Below are 15,430 nucleotides of genomic sequence, written 5' to 3'. Positions count from 1 at the left end.
ACTTTTTCCATTATTTCTGAGAATGAAGTCAGAGCTATATGGTAATAGTTTGAGGTTAACTTATCTCCCTCTTTATGAACAGGCTTGATAAAAGCATCCAATAAGTAAGACAGATGCTGGATGAGTATAAAAGCTTTTTAAAGATGATATACGATGGGTGAGAGTTCTGGAGTGCAAGCTCTTTATACAGCTGGAGGAATACCATCAAGACCAGAAGGCTTAGTATTAATTCTACTGGAGAATTTTTCTCATGTTCCCTAACAAAATTTTGGAAGAGCTTGTGAAATGAGATAGATCTCATTTCACAAGTTCTTCACAAGAAGTGGGAGAAAAGTTGATGCCAAGAGGTCTGCCTTATCTTTAGATATTAGTATTGTACCATCAGATTGTGAAGGAGAGAGAGAGAGAGAGATGAAAACATGGGGGGAAAGAAGCTTAATCCCACAGCCTTGGAAAGGGACCAGAAGTTGAATGTCATTTGGACAGGAGAAAAGCTTGGTGCATTTGACCCTTACAATGTCTCCTTTGAATATTATTATTTATTTATTTTTATTTATTATTTTTTTTTTTTTGTAATTATTATGAGCTGCCATGTAAGCTGAGTGGAAGACTGAAGTTTTTGATTGGGCATATTCTGAATTTTTGGCTTGGACTACTATGAGATAATTGTTGGGGAACCAGGGCTTGGATAATGATTGAGGATTCTGAGTGAGATGGAAAATAAAATAACTCAACCTAGCAAGAATAATTTCTGTTATTAAATCAAACAGGTTATTGTATCAGAAGAGCAAAAGCAATAATCAAACTCATTGGGGTTTAGGCCCGGTGGCCTGTTCCGGTCTCTTTCCATCTTTTCCTTGTGTGTCCCTGACTTCTATATCTTCCAACTGGGTGGTATTGGAGTATTTTTTGGGGAAGTCTTGAACTTTCCATTCTTTTGATATATTCAATCCACTTCCTTTGATATTTGTATACTTTGTCCAATACTGAGACTATTTATAGTTCTTCACATACCTTTGTGCTTCTTTTGTTCCAGAGTATAGCCTGCTGTCCTTCGCAGGAATTTCATTTCTCCAGTTTCTATTCTTTTTTCTTCTGCAGTTTTTATGGTCCATAATTCACTTCCATACAGTAGAGAAGATCTTGCCAAAACTTTATAAACTCTTATTCTTTATGTATTTGAACTTGATTAGGTTTGAAAATATTATTGATCATTCCTATTATCTTTAGAAAATTTGAAATTTTGATGTCAATGTCAGCTTCTTTTGTATATGATAAAGCAACATCCAAGGTAAGTAGTTAATTTGTTTTAAAATTTTATTTTCAATCATGATTTTACTTCTGACTGGAAATGCCTTTAAAATCCATGATTTTTGTTTTGTCTGTTGATATTTGCATTCCAAATTGTTTTTGCACTTATGATTAAGGCATATATTGATTTTTGGAGTTCATCCTCACTTCTTAATATGATTATTTGGTCATCTGCAAACAGGAGAGTATTAAGTATAGTTCCACGACCTAGTTTATATTTTCCTTCCATTTCTTTACTAATTAATCTGTATAAATATTAAAAACAATAGTGATATTGGGCATCCTTGATGGATCCCTCTGTTTATCAATTTCCATTCTGTAACTTTTTCATTGATTCTTAGTAGTTCTGATACATGTTAGTTATTGTAGCAAGCAGCTGATTTGGAATGTTAAGATTCTTGAGTATAGTCCACTGTTTGTTCCTTTAGACTCTGTAAAAGGGCTTCTGGTAGTCTACAAATGCTAAGTGCATTTCTATGTTGTATTCATAATGTTTTTCCGTTAAGATTTTTAATGTAAAAGCTGGGTCATTGCATGATTGTCTTTTTTAAAAGCCAGTTTGTTCTTCACTAAGTTTATCTTCTGTTATTAACTTCTTTTGAAGTTAATATTTGTGCATAGAACTTATAACCAGTATTTTGAAGACTTATTCCTCTGTAGCTTTAAAAGTTGCACTTATCACCTTTTTTATATATTGGGACAATAACTGTTATTCAGACTTTCTGGGATTTTTCCTTGCTGCCAGATATTTTAAATAATTTTAAAAATTGTTTGATGAATAGGATGACTGCATATTTTTTAAATTCTATATTTATTCCATCTTTTGCAGGGGATTTTCTATTGCTTTGCTGTATTGCTTGTTGAATTTCTTGCAATGTTATTTCTTCCACTGTACAGTTAGTAGTAAGCATTATGTCATTTATATATATATATAAATGACATATATATATATTATGTCATTTATATATATATATAAATGACATAATATATATATATTTTTTATGTTGGGCCCATATAAGAGAGGTTGGCTGGTCAACCTATGGTACTTGAGTACCGTATATGGATAGTGGGATGGGAGAGGAGGAACTTGTTAACATTCGATTTAAAACCCTGTATATTGTATTCCTCGGGAAATACATCGGGGGAAGACTGTTCCACAGTACAGCAGTAGCATGGATGAAGGAGGAGGAAAAGAATTGTTACTATCTTGCCATAAGTTTTGGAAGAAGTCCAGGTTTTCTCTGATTATTTCCACTTTTTCTTTTACCTCCTTATTCATATTCCTTTAGAATTTTGTATATATTTGATCTGTTCATTGTAAGATCGCTTTCCAATTTTGCTATAAAGTTATCCCATGTCCTTTATTCTCTTTTCTTTTTTCAATATTTTTTTTTTGCTATTGCTCTTTATAATTAATTATTGCTTCTAGTGATTTTGTGTTTATCCACTGTTTATATGCTTCTTTCTTATCTTTGATTATTGCTTCAATGTCTTTATCCCAGTTTCTAATTCCCTTTCTCCTCTACCATTTACTTTTTGTTCCAAGGCATTCTGTTGCTGCATTTATTAATACATTTCTTTAAATTATTCCATTCTATATCATTATTTTCTTTTATTTGCTCCAGTTTTCCATTTATTCTTGGCAAATAAAGGTAGTTGATAGTTTTATAATCCAAGAGTTGAACTCTAAAAGAATCCTCTCCACCACCTTTCGATCCCATAGAAATGCAAGTAACCATATCTGTGCACAGTAGTCAACATGAGGCCAAATTATAAGCGTCATTATTATTATTTCGGGCAACTCCAGGGAGTCCTTAGACTTCGAGGGAGGCCATAAACATCATGTCCACACAACTATACGACATTCTCAGAGTATCTATCATATCCTTGCCTTGAACTCGCTCGCCGTCATAGCACCCACAACAGACTCTGGCAGCTTATTCCACTCATTTACCACTCTAAAAGTAAAGAACCTAGCTCTAACACCCCTGCTAACCCACACTCTTGCCCAGCTTCCATAGGTGTCCCCTAGTTCTCCCACCACCAGTCCTGATCTCAAAAATATCCTCTGAATCAATCCTATAGAATCCCTTTAGCAATTTGAATGTCTCAATCATATCTCCCCTTTTCTGCCTATCAACTAGTTTCTGCAACACACAAATCTTCAACCTGTTCTCATATGGTTCATTCCACAGACCTGCTATCATCTTAGTCACTCGTCTCTGGATCCTCTCCACCTCCTCCCCATCAAGAAGGAACCGAGGTGACCAAATCTGGGCACAGTAGTCGAGATGAGGTCTTATCAGGCTCGGTACAGAGGTACAATAACTTGCTCGTCGAGGTATTTTTCAACAACCAAGTGAGTTGATGAGCTCATTTAGCTACTTTTGCAATGTGCCCCCTAAACTTCATCTACCTATCCACCAACACTCCCAAGTCCCTGGCCTCATCAATCTCCTGGAGTACAGTTCCACCAATGTGGTATACTGCTGCTAATCTTTTCACCCTAAAATGCATACCCTTATATTTTGTCACATTAAATTGACATCCATTCTCCTTAGCCCAGAACTCCAATCTATCCAAGTCATCCTGAAAAATTTTGACATCTTCTGCATTCACTATCGCCCTACTCAACTTTGCATCATCAGCAAACAAATGAACTGTTCCACTTAGATCCTTCCCTATATCGTTAATGAACAGATAACAGCAGTGGTCCAAGAACATAACCCTGCGGCACACCACTAGTCACAGGCCGTCTTTTGGACTCTACTCCTGAATAAACTACTCTTTGACATCTCTCCATTAACCACCCACCTATCCATTTCACCAACCCTATATCCATTCCCATATGTTGCAGTTTACGGATTAGAATTCCATGTGGTATCCTGTCAAATGCCTTTGTAAGGTCCAGCAGTATCACTGTAAACCCATTACCATTATCCAGTTCAGCCATCACCTTGTTATAAAACTTGAGCAAGTTACTGAGGCATGATCTACCCTTCACAAAGCCATGCTGTCTCCTGTAGAGTATTTAATTTTCATCAATCCATTCCTGTATTTTTCTCTTGACTACTTTCTCCAAGACCTTGACAACGACTCCTGATATGCTGATCGGTCGGTAATTTGCAACCTTAGTCTTGGATCCTCCTTTATGCAGTCATTTTATTATAATCCTCTGAGCTATTTTGCCAAGTATAGAAATATGTCCTTTGAATTTCAAATCTCTATCCCCCATTATCCCCAGATTCCTGGCCTATTTTCTTGTAAACTAGTACCAACAATATGATATGAAGTGTGTAATCTTTTCATCATTACCTGCTGACATTTAACATTAAATTGGCAACCATTGTCTTTTGCCCACACTACAATATAACTAAGTGATCATGTAAGATATCTCTATCACCTATTGGTATCCTCAATTTGCCATCAGCGAACAACTGAAGATCTCCCCCCCCCCACCACCACCACCTCAAATCTTCTGCTATATCATTAATATACAAAGTGAAGAGTAGCAGTCCTAGTACAGAACCCTGAGGCACTCCACTAGTCACCCTCATTCACCTTCAGTATGATTCCATTCAACCATACATCACCTTCTGATGCCTATCAACCATCCTCATATCCATTTGCTCTAACTTATGTAATAACTTTCCCAGTATTCTGTTAAATCCCTTTGCAAAGCGCAGCAATATCACTTTTCCTTTAGTTTTACATAGTGATCAGCATTCATATCACACAAATTATGGACTCTACAACCGTGTTATAAATAATTATTTTAATTTACCATCGTTTCGCCCTTCATATGAAGGTCATCATCTGGAGTATACACATATATATATACAGAGACAAGCTAAATTACATTTCACATAGTATGCTGAAGAGACAATGATTTGACCAACCGTTGAACAAATCATTCTCTCTTCAGCATACTGAAGAATCATTGTCTCTGTATATATATATATATATGTGTATACTCCAGATCATGGCCTCAATATGAAGGTCGAAACGTTGGGAAATTAAAATAATTATTATTATTATTGTTCCGGGAAACTCCAAGGAGTTGAAAGACTCATCGAGGGAGGCCCTAACATTATGTCAAGAACAACTATTCAACATTCACACAGTATCTATCATACCTTGCCTTGAACTCATTCACGGTCGTAGCACCCACAACAGACTCTGGAAGCTTATTCCACTCATTCACCACTCTCCAAGTAAAAAACCTAGCTCTAACACCCTTGTCAGCCACGCTCTTGCCCAGCTTCCATGCATGGCCCCTAGTCCTCTCACCACCAGTCATATTTTCAAAAATATCTTCTGGATCAATCTTATAAAAACCCTTCAGTAATTTGAATGTCTCAATCATATCACCCCTCCTTCGCCCATCGTCCAATTTCTGCAACCCACAAATCTTCAACATAAGGTTCATTCCACAGACCTGCTATCATCTTGGTCACGCATCTCTGGACCCTCTCCACTTCCTCCCCATCACGAAGAAACCCTGGTGCCCATAACTGGGCACAGAAGTCCAGATGGGGTCTTATCAAGGCTCGATACAGAGGCACAACAACTTGTTTGTCTCTGCATGTTAAAGTATTTTTCAGAAGCCAAGTGATTTGGTGAGCTGTTTTAGTCACTTTTGCAATGTGCCCCCTAAACTTTAACTCCCTATCGACCAACACTCCCAAATCCCTGGCCTCATAAATCTCCTGGAGTACAGTTCCACCAATGCGATATACTGCTGCTATTCTTTTCACCCGAAAGTGCATAACTTTACACTTTGCCACATTAAATTGACATCCATTTTTCCTAGCCCAGTCCTCCAAACTATCCAAATCATCCCGTAAAATTTTGACATCCTGTGCACTCACAATTGCTCTACCCAACTTTGCATCATCAGCACACAAGTGAACACTTCCTCTCAAATCCTTGCCAATATCATTGATGAACAAATTGAAAATCAGTGGTCCAAGAACAGAGCCCTGCAGCACTCCACTAGTCACAAGACGTCTTTTAGACTCCACTCCTGAATAAACCACTCTCTGGTATCTCTCCTTCAACCACCCTCCTATCCATCTCACCAACCCTATATCTATCCCCATCTGCTCCAGTTTACTGATTAGGGTTCCATGTGGTATCCTATCAAAGGCCTTGGCAAGGTCCAGTAGTATCACTATAAACCCATTACCCTTATCTAGTTCAGCCGTCACTGTGTTATAAAACGTGAGCAAGTTACTGAGGCATGATCTACCCTTCACAAAACCATGTTGTCCCCCATACAATATCCCATTTTCATCTATCCAATCCTGTATTCTTTTCTTGACTAATTTCTCTAAGACCTTGACAATGATTCCTGATATGCTAATCGGTCGGTAATTTACAACAGCATTCTTGGAACCACCTTTATGCAGTGGAACTATTTTCCCCTCTTTCCACCCGCTCGGGACTAACCCAGACCCGAGACTCAAATTAAACAAAATGGTCAAGGGTACTGACAATTCTTTAGCTGATTCTCGTACAACACGAGCTGGTATACCATCCAATCCCACAGATGTATTGACATTGAGGTTATGCAATAGGCTACTCACCTCCACTTCATTCACCACAATTCCCGTATAATCTACTGGTTTATTCGTTTCTGCAATGTAACCACCTGGATGATATATTCTTGCAAAGTGCTCATTCAGTAACTCAACTATCTCAACTGATTCAGTTACCTCCCTACCATCGGCATTCTTTAAAATCATTCTGCCATGTACATTTTTCCTTTTACTTGCTACATATCTAAAAAACTATTTAGGATTCTCTTTAGCCTTCATGGCCAATGTTCTTTCGTAATCCTTTTTTGCTTTTCTTACCGCACTCGTCACCCTTCTGGCCTGCGCTTTATACCGTTCATGTGCCTGCCGGTCACCTTTCTCCTTAAATTCCCTGCATAGTTGTTTCTTTTTTTGCAGCTCAAGCTTAATGGTGTTATTCATCCATTTAACCCCTACTTGATTTATTATTCGGACTCTAGGTATACAGTCGGCCATTGCTTCATGCAAGCACTTCTTAAATACCTCCCATGCACTATCAACTTCTAGTCCTTGCAGTTGTACATGCATTGCCACTGAACCAATCAAACTCCTAAGCTTGTCATACTTTCCAGCCCGATAATTCCAAATGTACCTTGTCTCTTAATTGAAAATTCTACACCTTTAGCCACCTCCCAAGTCAAGACCCTATGATCATTCTCACCGATCGGTGGCAATGTGGTCATATTTGTTACAGCCAAATCCTCAGATGTAATTACTAGGTCAAGCACTCTCTTACCCCTAGTATTTTCCATTACATGCTGTCGCAGATAGTTATCCCTTAATAACCGCATAAAATCCAATTCCTTCCTCCCGTGTGTCCTCTCCTCACTCCAATCAATGCGACCATAGTTTAAATCTCCCATAATTGCCCTCCTTCCACTCATTTCTTCTATTTGTTTGTGCATACTGTCACCACCATCTTTTCTATCACCTGGTCTATAGCAGCACCCAATTGTATATTTAGTTCTGCTAGCCACAATCTCACACCAAATGGCCTCAAATGTGCTCTTTTCTCTATCCTGTAATTCAACTTCTATTCTCCTTGGCTGTAGCTCATCAGCTATCATCAACAATACTCCTCCCCCCATTGTATTCTCTCTGTCATTCCTGAACACACTATACCCATCACATTCAATCCCACTAGCTATATCATCTACAGTCAGCCATGTTTCACTAATACCAATAACCTGTGGTCTGGAAGTGCCAACCATGGCCAAAAACTCTTCCTTCTTGTTCCTAATACTCCTAGTATTAGTGTACATGAATTTAAGATCCCCATTAGCCCCAACCCTACCTTGATGCCTTATATTAACTATCCCACTCTGATTTGTTGTCCTTATTTGCTCTTGTATATTATATTCATTCTTACATTCAACTGCCTCCCTAAGGACTGTATATCTACTCCCCCCACCTTAACAAATCTAGTTTCCCTGAATTTGCACATCCACTACATTCAGCAACACTTTCTCAAGTCTTCTTACACCGTAACCATTCAAATGCAAGCCATCCATCTTATATAGATCCTTTCGCCCATTAAACTCACTCCACACGTCCACAATTTCCACAGCACTGGTCATACATAACCCACGAATAAAGTCATTTGCAATTATAGCCCTCCTTTTAAACATTTCACTGTCATACCGTGGCAAAAGACTAATCATTCTAACTCTCTGACTCTTTTCTTTTGCTACCTCAAACAATTAATTCAGGTCTTCTATCATTTCCATTTTATCTCCTTTCAAATCATTCGTACCTGCCACAACAATCATTTCTTTCACCCTTTCCTTTTGCTCTCTAATACTCAGTTAGATCCTTTATGGTCGCACCAGGTTGGTACGATTTTGTCAAATCCTCTACTAACACACCTCGTACTAACGAGTCTCCACACAGCACTCTATCCTTCATTTTGTTCATGTTCACATTCATACGTCTATTTATCCTGTCATACCTTTTATTATTGGTTGGTTCATTCAGTCGACTTTTTTCATGCACTCTAGCTGCTGTTTTGCCCTTTCTATCGCACCATTCAACAACGCGATCTCACTCAATGCATCTATCTCATCTTTTTTATTTTCTGAGAAACCATTAATACTATCATTTACACTTTCTACATTCACACTCTCACAATTCTCATGTACAACCTTGCCGTTTCTTGTCATATCCCTATTTTCTTCATTCTGAAGTTTGACAAAAATATCAAACTCACGATCCGAAATACACTTCAATTCCTCATTCTCCCTACATTTTCTACACACATTCAATCTTTTATTATCATCTAACCACACTCCACAAAGCGTACATTTCACAGCTAGTACACTGACTCATTTCTTTTATACTACCGTTCTTTGATAAAGATGGCGAACCATCATTACTGGCGCCATTTTCCTTTGTACAGATGCCATACTTATTTGCAACGTGTTTTATCAAATTATAAGTTATAACACACCAAAAACACACAAACAGACGCACGAAAATACGCAAGGCAAACAAAACTACGCAATATTAAGTAATTTTATCAATGATAACTGAAAATAATACTTATCTTATCATGAGCTTGCACGAACACTACACACTACGATATAACCTCGAACTCAACCATCTTCGGACTCTACAACCATGTTATAATTATTTATAACATAGTTGTAGAGTCCATAATTTGTGTAAAATGAACCCAGCAGTATCACAGTGTAGCCATTTCCTTTATCCAATCCTACTGTCGCCTTATTATGAAATGTGAATAAATTACTGAGGCAGAATCTCCCTTTTATGAAGCCATGCAGCCCCTTACAGAGTATTATATTCCTATCCACTCATTTCTGAATTTTACTTTTAACCATCTTTTCCAATACCTTAACCACCATTCCATTTGTAATTCTGTCTTTTATGTAATTACTACACTATTGTGTAATGGAACTATCTTATCCTCTTTCCATTTCCTTGGAATCTTGCTAGATCCGCGACCTGTTCAACAACTTCATCAGAAGCATTGCCAGTTCACTCACATATTCTCATAGCACAAACTGACAAACTGCTGCATTCACAACGCAGCTGGATTCAACGTGTAAATGGAATACCACCAAATAGGCTCCCTAAAGGATACTAAAATATAAACCAAAAGGAAAAAAGAAGCAGAAGACCCTTAAAGATACAGTGTGAGGTTGGAAAAGGACTGCAGGCCTAATACTATGAGAGAAGAAGTTATTAGAAAACTACATGCTTTTTACTGCTGCCATAAAACTTCTACTTTTTGTTTGTATATCTATGTAGTATTCAGTATAGTGATGTTATTCACTTAAAAAAGTTTCATTCCAGTCGTCCAAAACTTCAACTGGAGACTAACTCCTGTTGATTTTGATGTGCCGGCATGGTTGGCCAAGTGATTAGTGTATCTGCTCTCCAGCCAAAAGGATGCTGGTTCAAATCCTGCTTTGGGCTTGGATGTTTGTGATTGTCTGAAAATACTGGTGGTAGTGGTGGTGGGTGGTAGATGCCATTGGTGTAGTTGTGGTTCATTGTAGTTAGTGGAGATAGAGTTGTAGAGTAGATGTCCTCCCTCGATGAGTCTTTGGACTCTCTGGAGGGTGTCAAGTAATAATAATAATAATAATGTATCTTTACATTATTACAATGTAAAGATACATTATGCTTCTTAAACAATGCTTCTAGAAATTATCTTAATTATTAGTTTCTTATATATCCTGAAAACAATGTCTTAAAGCTATGTGGAATATAGCTTTTGTTTTAACAGTAAGTGCATGCCACAAATATTGCACACACCTACTGGCATACCTGTCCAATACACAAACAAGCACAAGACAATTTGTTCATGGGTGGTGTGAATGTGTTCAGTCGCAAAATTATCAGTTTACAACTACTACAATTGTAAACAGACATATAACCTGCTGAAAAAAAAATTGCTAGTCATTTATCTTAAGTGAACAATATTTCTTGTCCAGATAAATCATGAAATCATTTCAAGATTCTGAATTATATGGATGATCAAGTGCTGCACTTTAATACAGTTTAATGCTGAACCAGTGTTTACATGTCAATAATTACAGTGATGCCCACTAAAGTTAATATAACATTTGGGTACACTTGGCAAAACACATATGAAGCTTAAATTTTTAATATAGCTTACAGTGGTTAATCAATGAATTGCATAAGTATATGTTAAATTTATATGCATATTATAAATTTCTATATAGTCCAACATTTGAAAATGAAGATTTCTGATACTGACTTGTCATAAAGGCATCATAAATGATTATCTACAAATTACCTGCTTCATCAATATCAAAGCATGTGCTTTCTTCTCTTTCACCACTATACTTTTGACCATTTTCCCTTTTGCATTCTTCAGTACAATTGCTGGACATGACAGGATAATAATGTCAAGCTAAAGAAAACGGTAATCATTTAGAACCTGTACAACAAATTAAAGCAATCATTACTGGCTATATTATAATTACAGTTCATAATTTATTTATTTTTTAATAATTTGATTTGTTTACAAATTAGTTTCTCTGTGGTAGCAGCAATAGACATACTGCTGTATAAAATGTTTGTATATAATCTATAGTTGTAATTAGCAAACACTAATTAAAATTTGTATTTGCTATTCATATATCACATAGTTCTGACAGGAGGCCAGGCAGGTGCATACACCAATAAGGGGAAATGTGGAACTTTATAACAAACAATGTGTTAAGGCTTTGTGAAGGAGGAAACTTATGTTAGATGCTTAATGGAATGAAACAGCTATAAGAAAGAATCAAAAATGTTATTTAATTCTTCCAATATTTCATCTCAATCACTGAGACACTGTCAGGGATTACAATATGAGACTAGAAACACACATACACACACAAAAAAAAAAAAAAAAAAAAAAAACCTAAGTGAAACATGTGGATGAAAGACTAGTCTCTGTGTGCATGTGTATGTGCAGCCTATAGTCTACTATTATTATACAGGACCTCCGTGGAATCACAAAACTCTCATGATGCAAATCCATCTTAGACAATATGAAGCTGCTCATAACACTCCTTAAACTCGTTCACTATTTGTTCTCTCATTACTCCATCAAGCAGCATTTCATAATAAAACCACCTTCCATACAAAAAAGTCTCTTCACCTTCTTGTTTATCACTTCTATTTGTAATTTCCAGGAATGTCCTCTTGTCCTCACTCCTTCCCCTTGTTTTACCCTATGAAAGATCTCATTGTCAACCCCAAAACTACCTCTCAATAGTTTAACCTGTCTCAATCATAGCACCTCTCTTTCTATGCTCCAAACTCTGAAGTCCACATGCTCTCAGCTATCCTCATTCTTCATAACTATAGTACGCCCACACTTCATAGAATGGGGTCTGGTAGACTGCCAAGAATAGTCAATTCATGTTGAAGGGGAGAAAGAAACAAAGGATGTATGAATTGGTCAACAACAAGCGAAATCACGTGCTTTATACATACATTTTTCCAACTGTTATACGAGCAAAATAATAACTGGTAATTAGTTCATTACCAGTTATTAACAACGCATAAAAAGTATATTAATTAAAGGTAACTTTAATGAATAACTTCCATATTTCGGCAACGTCACGTTTCCATCTTCGGGAACATAAAGATATGGTATGTGCATGCAGGCACTAACAAAAGCAAATGAGGAAGAAAGCAAGAAACTACTATTGTTCCTAAAGTCCTAATGGTGCCCTCTGGCAGGCTAATTTGGTTGTCTTGGCCGTTGGGCTGAAGTTCTCATAATGTAAGTCTCCCAAATTTGGGGTAGTTTCATGCATCCAAATTTGTTGAGGTTAGGAACGTTTTTTAGAGTTGATGATGATTCCTTGAACAATCTTTCGTATTTAAACTTGCTGTGGTGTATTATTTTTGTTTTCTTCCAACGAATTCTATGGTGGGTATCTAAGGCATGGTCTGCCAGCCCAGAGTGCCTGTACTGGTGACCCCGGATGTAGTCCTGGTGTTCTGAAATCCTGATATTTGTTGTTCTGCCTGTTTGGCCAAAGTAGTACAATTTGCAGCTGCAAGGGACCTGGTATACACCAGGTAGGTCTAGGGGAAGTGGTTGGTCTTTGGTAGAGCGGATAAGGGATGCCAACTTTTATATGGTCTGTAACAAGAAGTAAGGTCATATTTTTTGAGGATATTGGTTATTTTCTCAGAGGTGCCCTGGATGTAGGGGATAGTGATAGATTTGGTGTAATCTTTATTGTGGAGGGGGAGGGGGGGTTGTGGTTTACTAGTTTTAGTATTTTTTTGATTTTTTGGGGGTTATAGCCATTGGCTAAGAAAGTATTGAGGATGTGGTTTAGTTCAGTAGTTAGGGCCTTGTCATCTGAGCAGATTAATTTTGCCCTGTTATATAGTGTTTTTATAACCCCATATTGTTGAGGGGGGGGGGAAACTGCTGGTGAATGTATCTGCCAGTATGGGTGGGTTTTCTGTAAACAGAGAAAACCAAAGATCCATCAAGCTAGCAAGTGATTAAAGTGTCTAGGAAGGGGAGGGTGTTGTTTTCCTCTTTTTCTAAGGTGAACTGGACTCTGGGGTGTTGGTTGTTTAAGTGTGTTAGGAAGGAGTGGAGTGTGCCTGAGCCATGTGGCCAAATAGCGAACACATCATCCAAGTAACGAAGCCAAATAATGGGTTTTTGTGGGGCAGAGTTTAAGGCTTTCTCTTCAAAGGTCTCCATAAAGAAATTGGCCAAGGGTGAGGAAAGTGGTGAGCCCATGGCTGTCCCCTCTATCTGTTTGGAGAACTTTCCTTGCCAAACGAAATAGTCCGAGTTCATTGTGAACTGAAATAGGGCTGAGATATCGGGGAGGAAACTTGGCTTGGATGAGCTCTAGGATTTCTTTGAGTGGGACATCAGTGAATAGGGAGGAGACGTAAAAACTGACCATTAAGTCAGTGTGTTAGAGTGAGAGGTTTTCTATACTGGCTTTAAAGTGGGCTGAGTTTTTTATGTGTGATGGTGTGTTGCCAGTATAGTGTGTGAGCATTTTGGCTAAATGTTTGGCTAATTTATATGTGGGGGAATCAATGCCATCCACTATGGGACGTAATGGCACATTTTGTTTATGTATTTTTGGGAGTCCATATAATCGGGGGGGGTCTAGAGTTATAAGGTTTTAGTTTGTTAGTGATCTCCACAGGCCAAGAAGCAACTTTCTTAAGGAGTCTGTGGAGAGTTCTAATCTGAGAGCTGGTGGGATTATATTCAATAGGGAGGTAAGTGGTACGGCCTAGTACTAAAGCATTAAGCTTACCTTTGTAGTCATTTTCATTGAGCACCACAGTGGCGTTTCCCTTATCCGCTTTGGTTATTACTATTTTTTTGTTATTCTTCATTTCTTGCAGGGCTGCATATTTGTCTTTGGATAAGTTGGTTTTTGGAGGTTTGGCTTTAGTGAGAACACCGACTACATCCAGTCTGACGTTGCTGGCGATATGGTTAGGCAAGTTGCGAATCCCACGTTCTATTTGGATCATGATTTCTTCGGCAGGTATTCTTTTAGGAGCTAGGGCGAAATTGTGACCACATGCAAGTGCGGTGAGTGCTTCAGGCTTTAAAACTACCGACGAGAGGTTGACTACAGTGTTGAGTGGTGGCTGTGGTAAGGAAGTAGAATTCTTTATCAGGTTTTCGTATTTTTTCAAGTGTCGACTTCGTATTTTTTCGAATTCTTTTCTTGCCGATGCGCATGAGACATCATGAAGTATCGTCCATAGATCATGGCTGAGTGTATTCGAAAGCTCTTCCTCTAGCGCCCGTAAGGTTTTGTTTTCGTCGGCAAGGAGAACACACGTCGCGGTAATTTGCTCTCTTAACAGGGCAAAGCTATTGCGATTATAAATGCGCAGAGCTTTCTGTGAAGTATGCGTTGTTTTATTTCCGTTGTTAATTCCGTAAACTAATTACCAGTTATGTTTGACCAACGTATAAGCCTTGCTACTAGAGCAAAAGAATGAACCACTTTAAAAACTACAATGTTCATAAAAGAAAAGTTAATTTTCCGACATGCAATAATAAACAACTCATCCCATAAGACGGATTGATTACTCTATTATTGGAATGGATTAGGGTAATCAATCCGTCTTGTGGGATGAGTTGTTTATTATTGCATGTCAGAAAATTAACTTTTCTTGGAGAATATGCATAGGCAGATAACAAAACTGACATCAGGACTGTACGTTACTGTGGACGTACAGTAACATTGTACAGTCCTGATGTCAGTTTTGTTATCTGCCTCTGCATATTCTCCAAAAGGTTAATATATCCCCCTAAAATCAAAGTGACCAAATCAAGGCACAACCATCCAGATAAATCCTGATCAGTAATATTAGATTTGTTATATCTGCATGAAACAACTCAAAATCATTAGTATTTTACCTGCTTATGATAAAAATGAATTAAGAAGAAAGGCTATGATGGCAAACGATTCAATGCGTAAACTATGTATAAGGAATGGATGCGAGTTTTTGGATGAGTGGAGTGAATTTGAGGGAAGACTGGATTT

At 37.7% G+C, this 15,430-nt stretch overlaps 1 protein-coding gene across 2 annotated transcripts in view; it reads right to left on the bottom strand.

Moving 5' to 3' along the window:
• The window catches only part of LOC150109748 (methyl-CpG-binding protein 2-like), a 235,244-nt gene that overhangs the window by 182,067 nt on the left and 37,747 nt on the right, over positions 1 to 15,430 (bottom strand). For both annotated transcript variants that reach the window (XM_090406592.1, XM_090406659.1), the window contains exon 2: positions 11,173 to 11,289. In XM_090406592.1, coding sequence (XP_090262718.1) covers positions 11,173 to 11,269 — 97 coding nt within the window. In that variant the 5' untranslated portion in view covers positions 11,270 to 11,289. The remainder of the gene's footprint in view (positions 1 to 11,172; positions 11,290 to 15,430) is intronic.

This window comes from Typopeltis vanoorti, chromosome 1, assembly GCF_054136105.1.
Source record: "Typopeltis vanoorti isolate ZY-2024b chromosome 1, IOZ_Tvanoo_1.0, whole genome shotgun sequence".
NCBI lineage: Eukaryota > Metazoa > Arthropoda > Arachnida > Uropygi > Thelyphonidae > Typopeltis > Typopeltis vanoorti.
The sequence above is the reverse complement of the archived record's forward strand: the minus strand, read 5'-3'. Positions and strand labels throughout refer to the sequence as shown.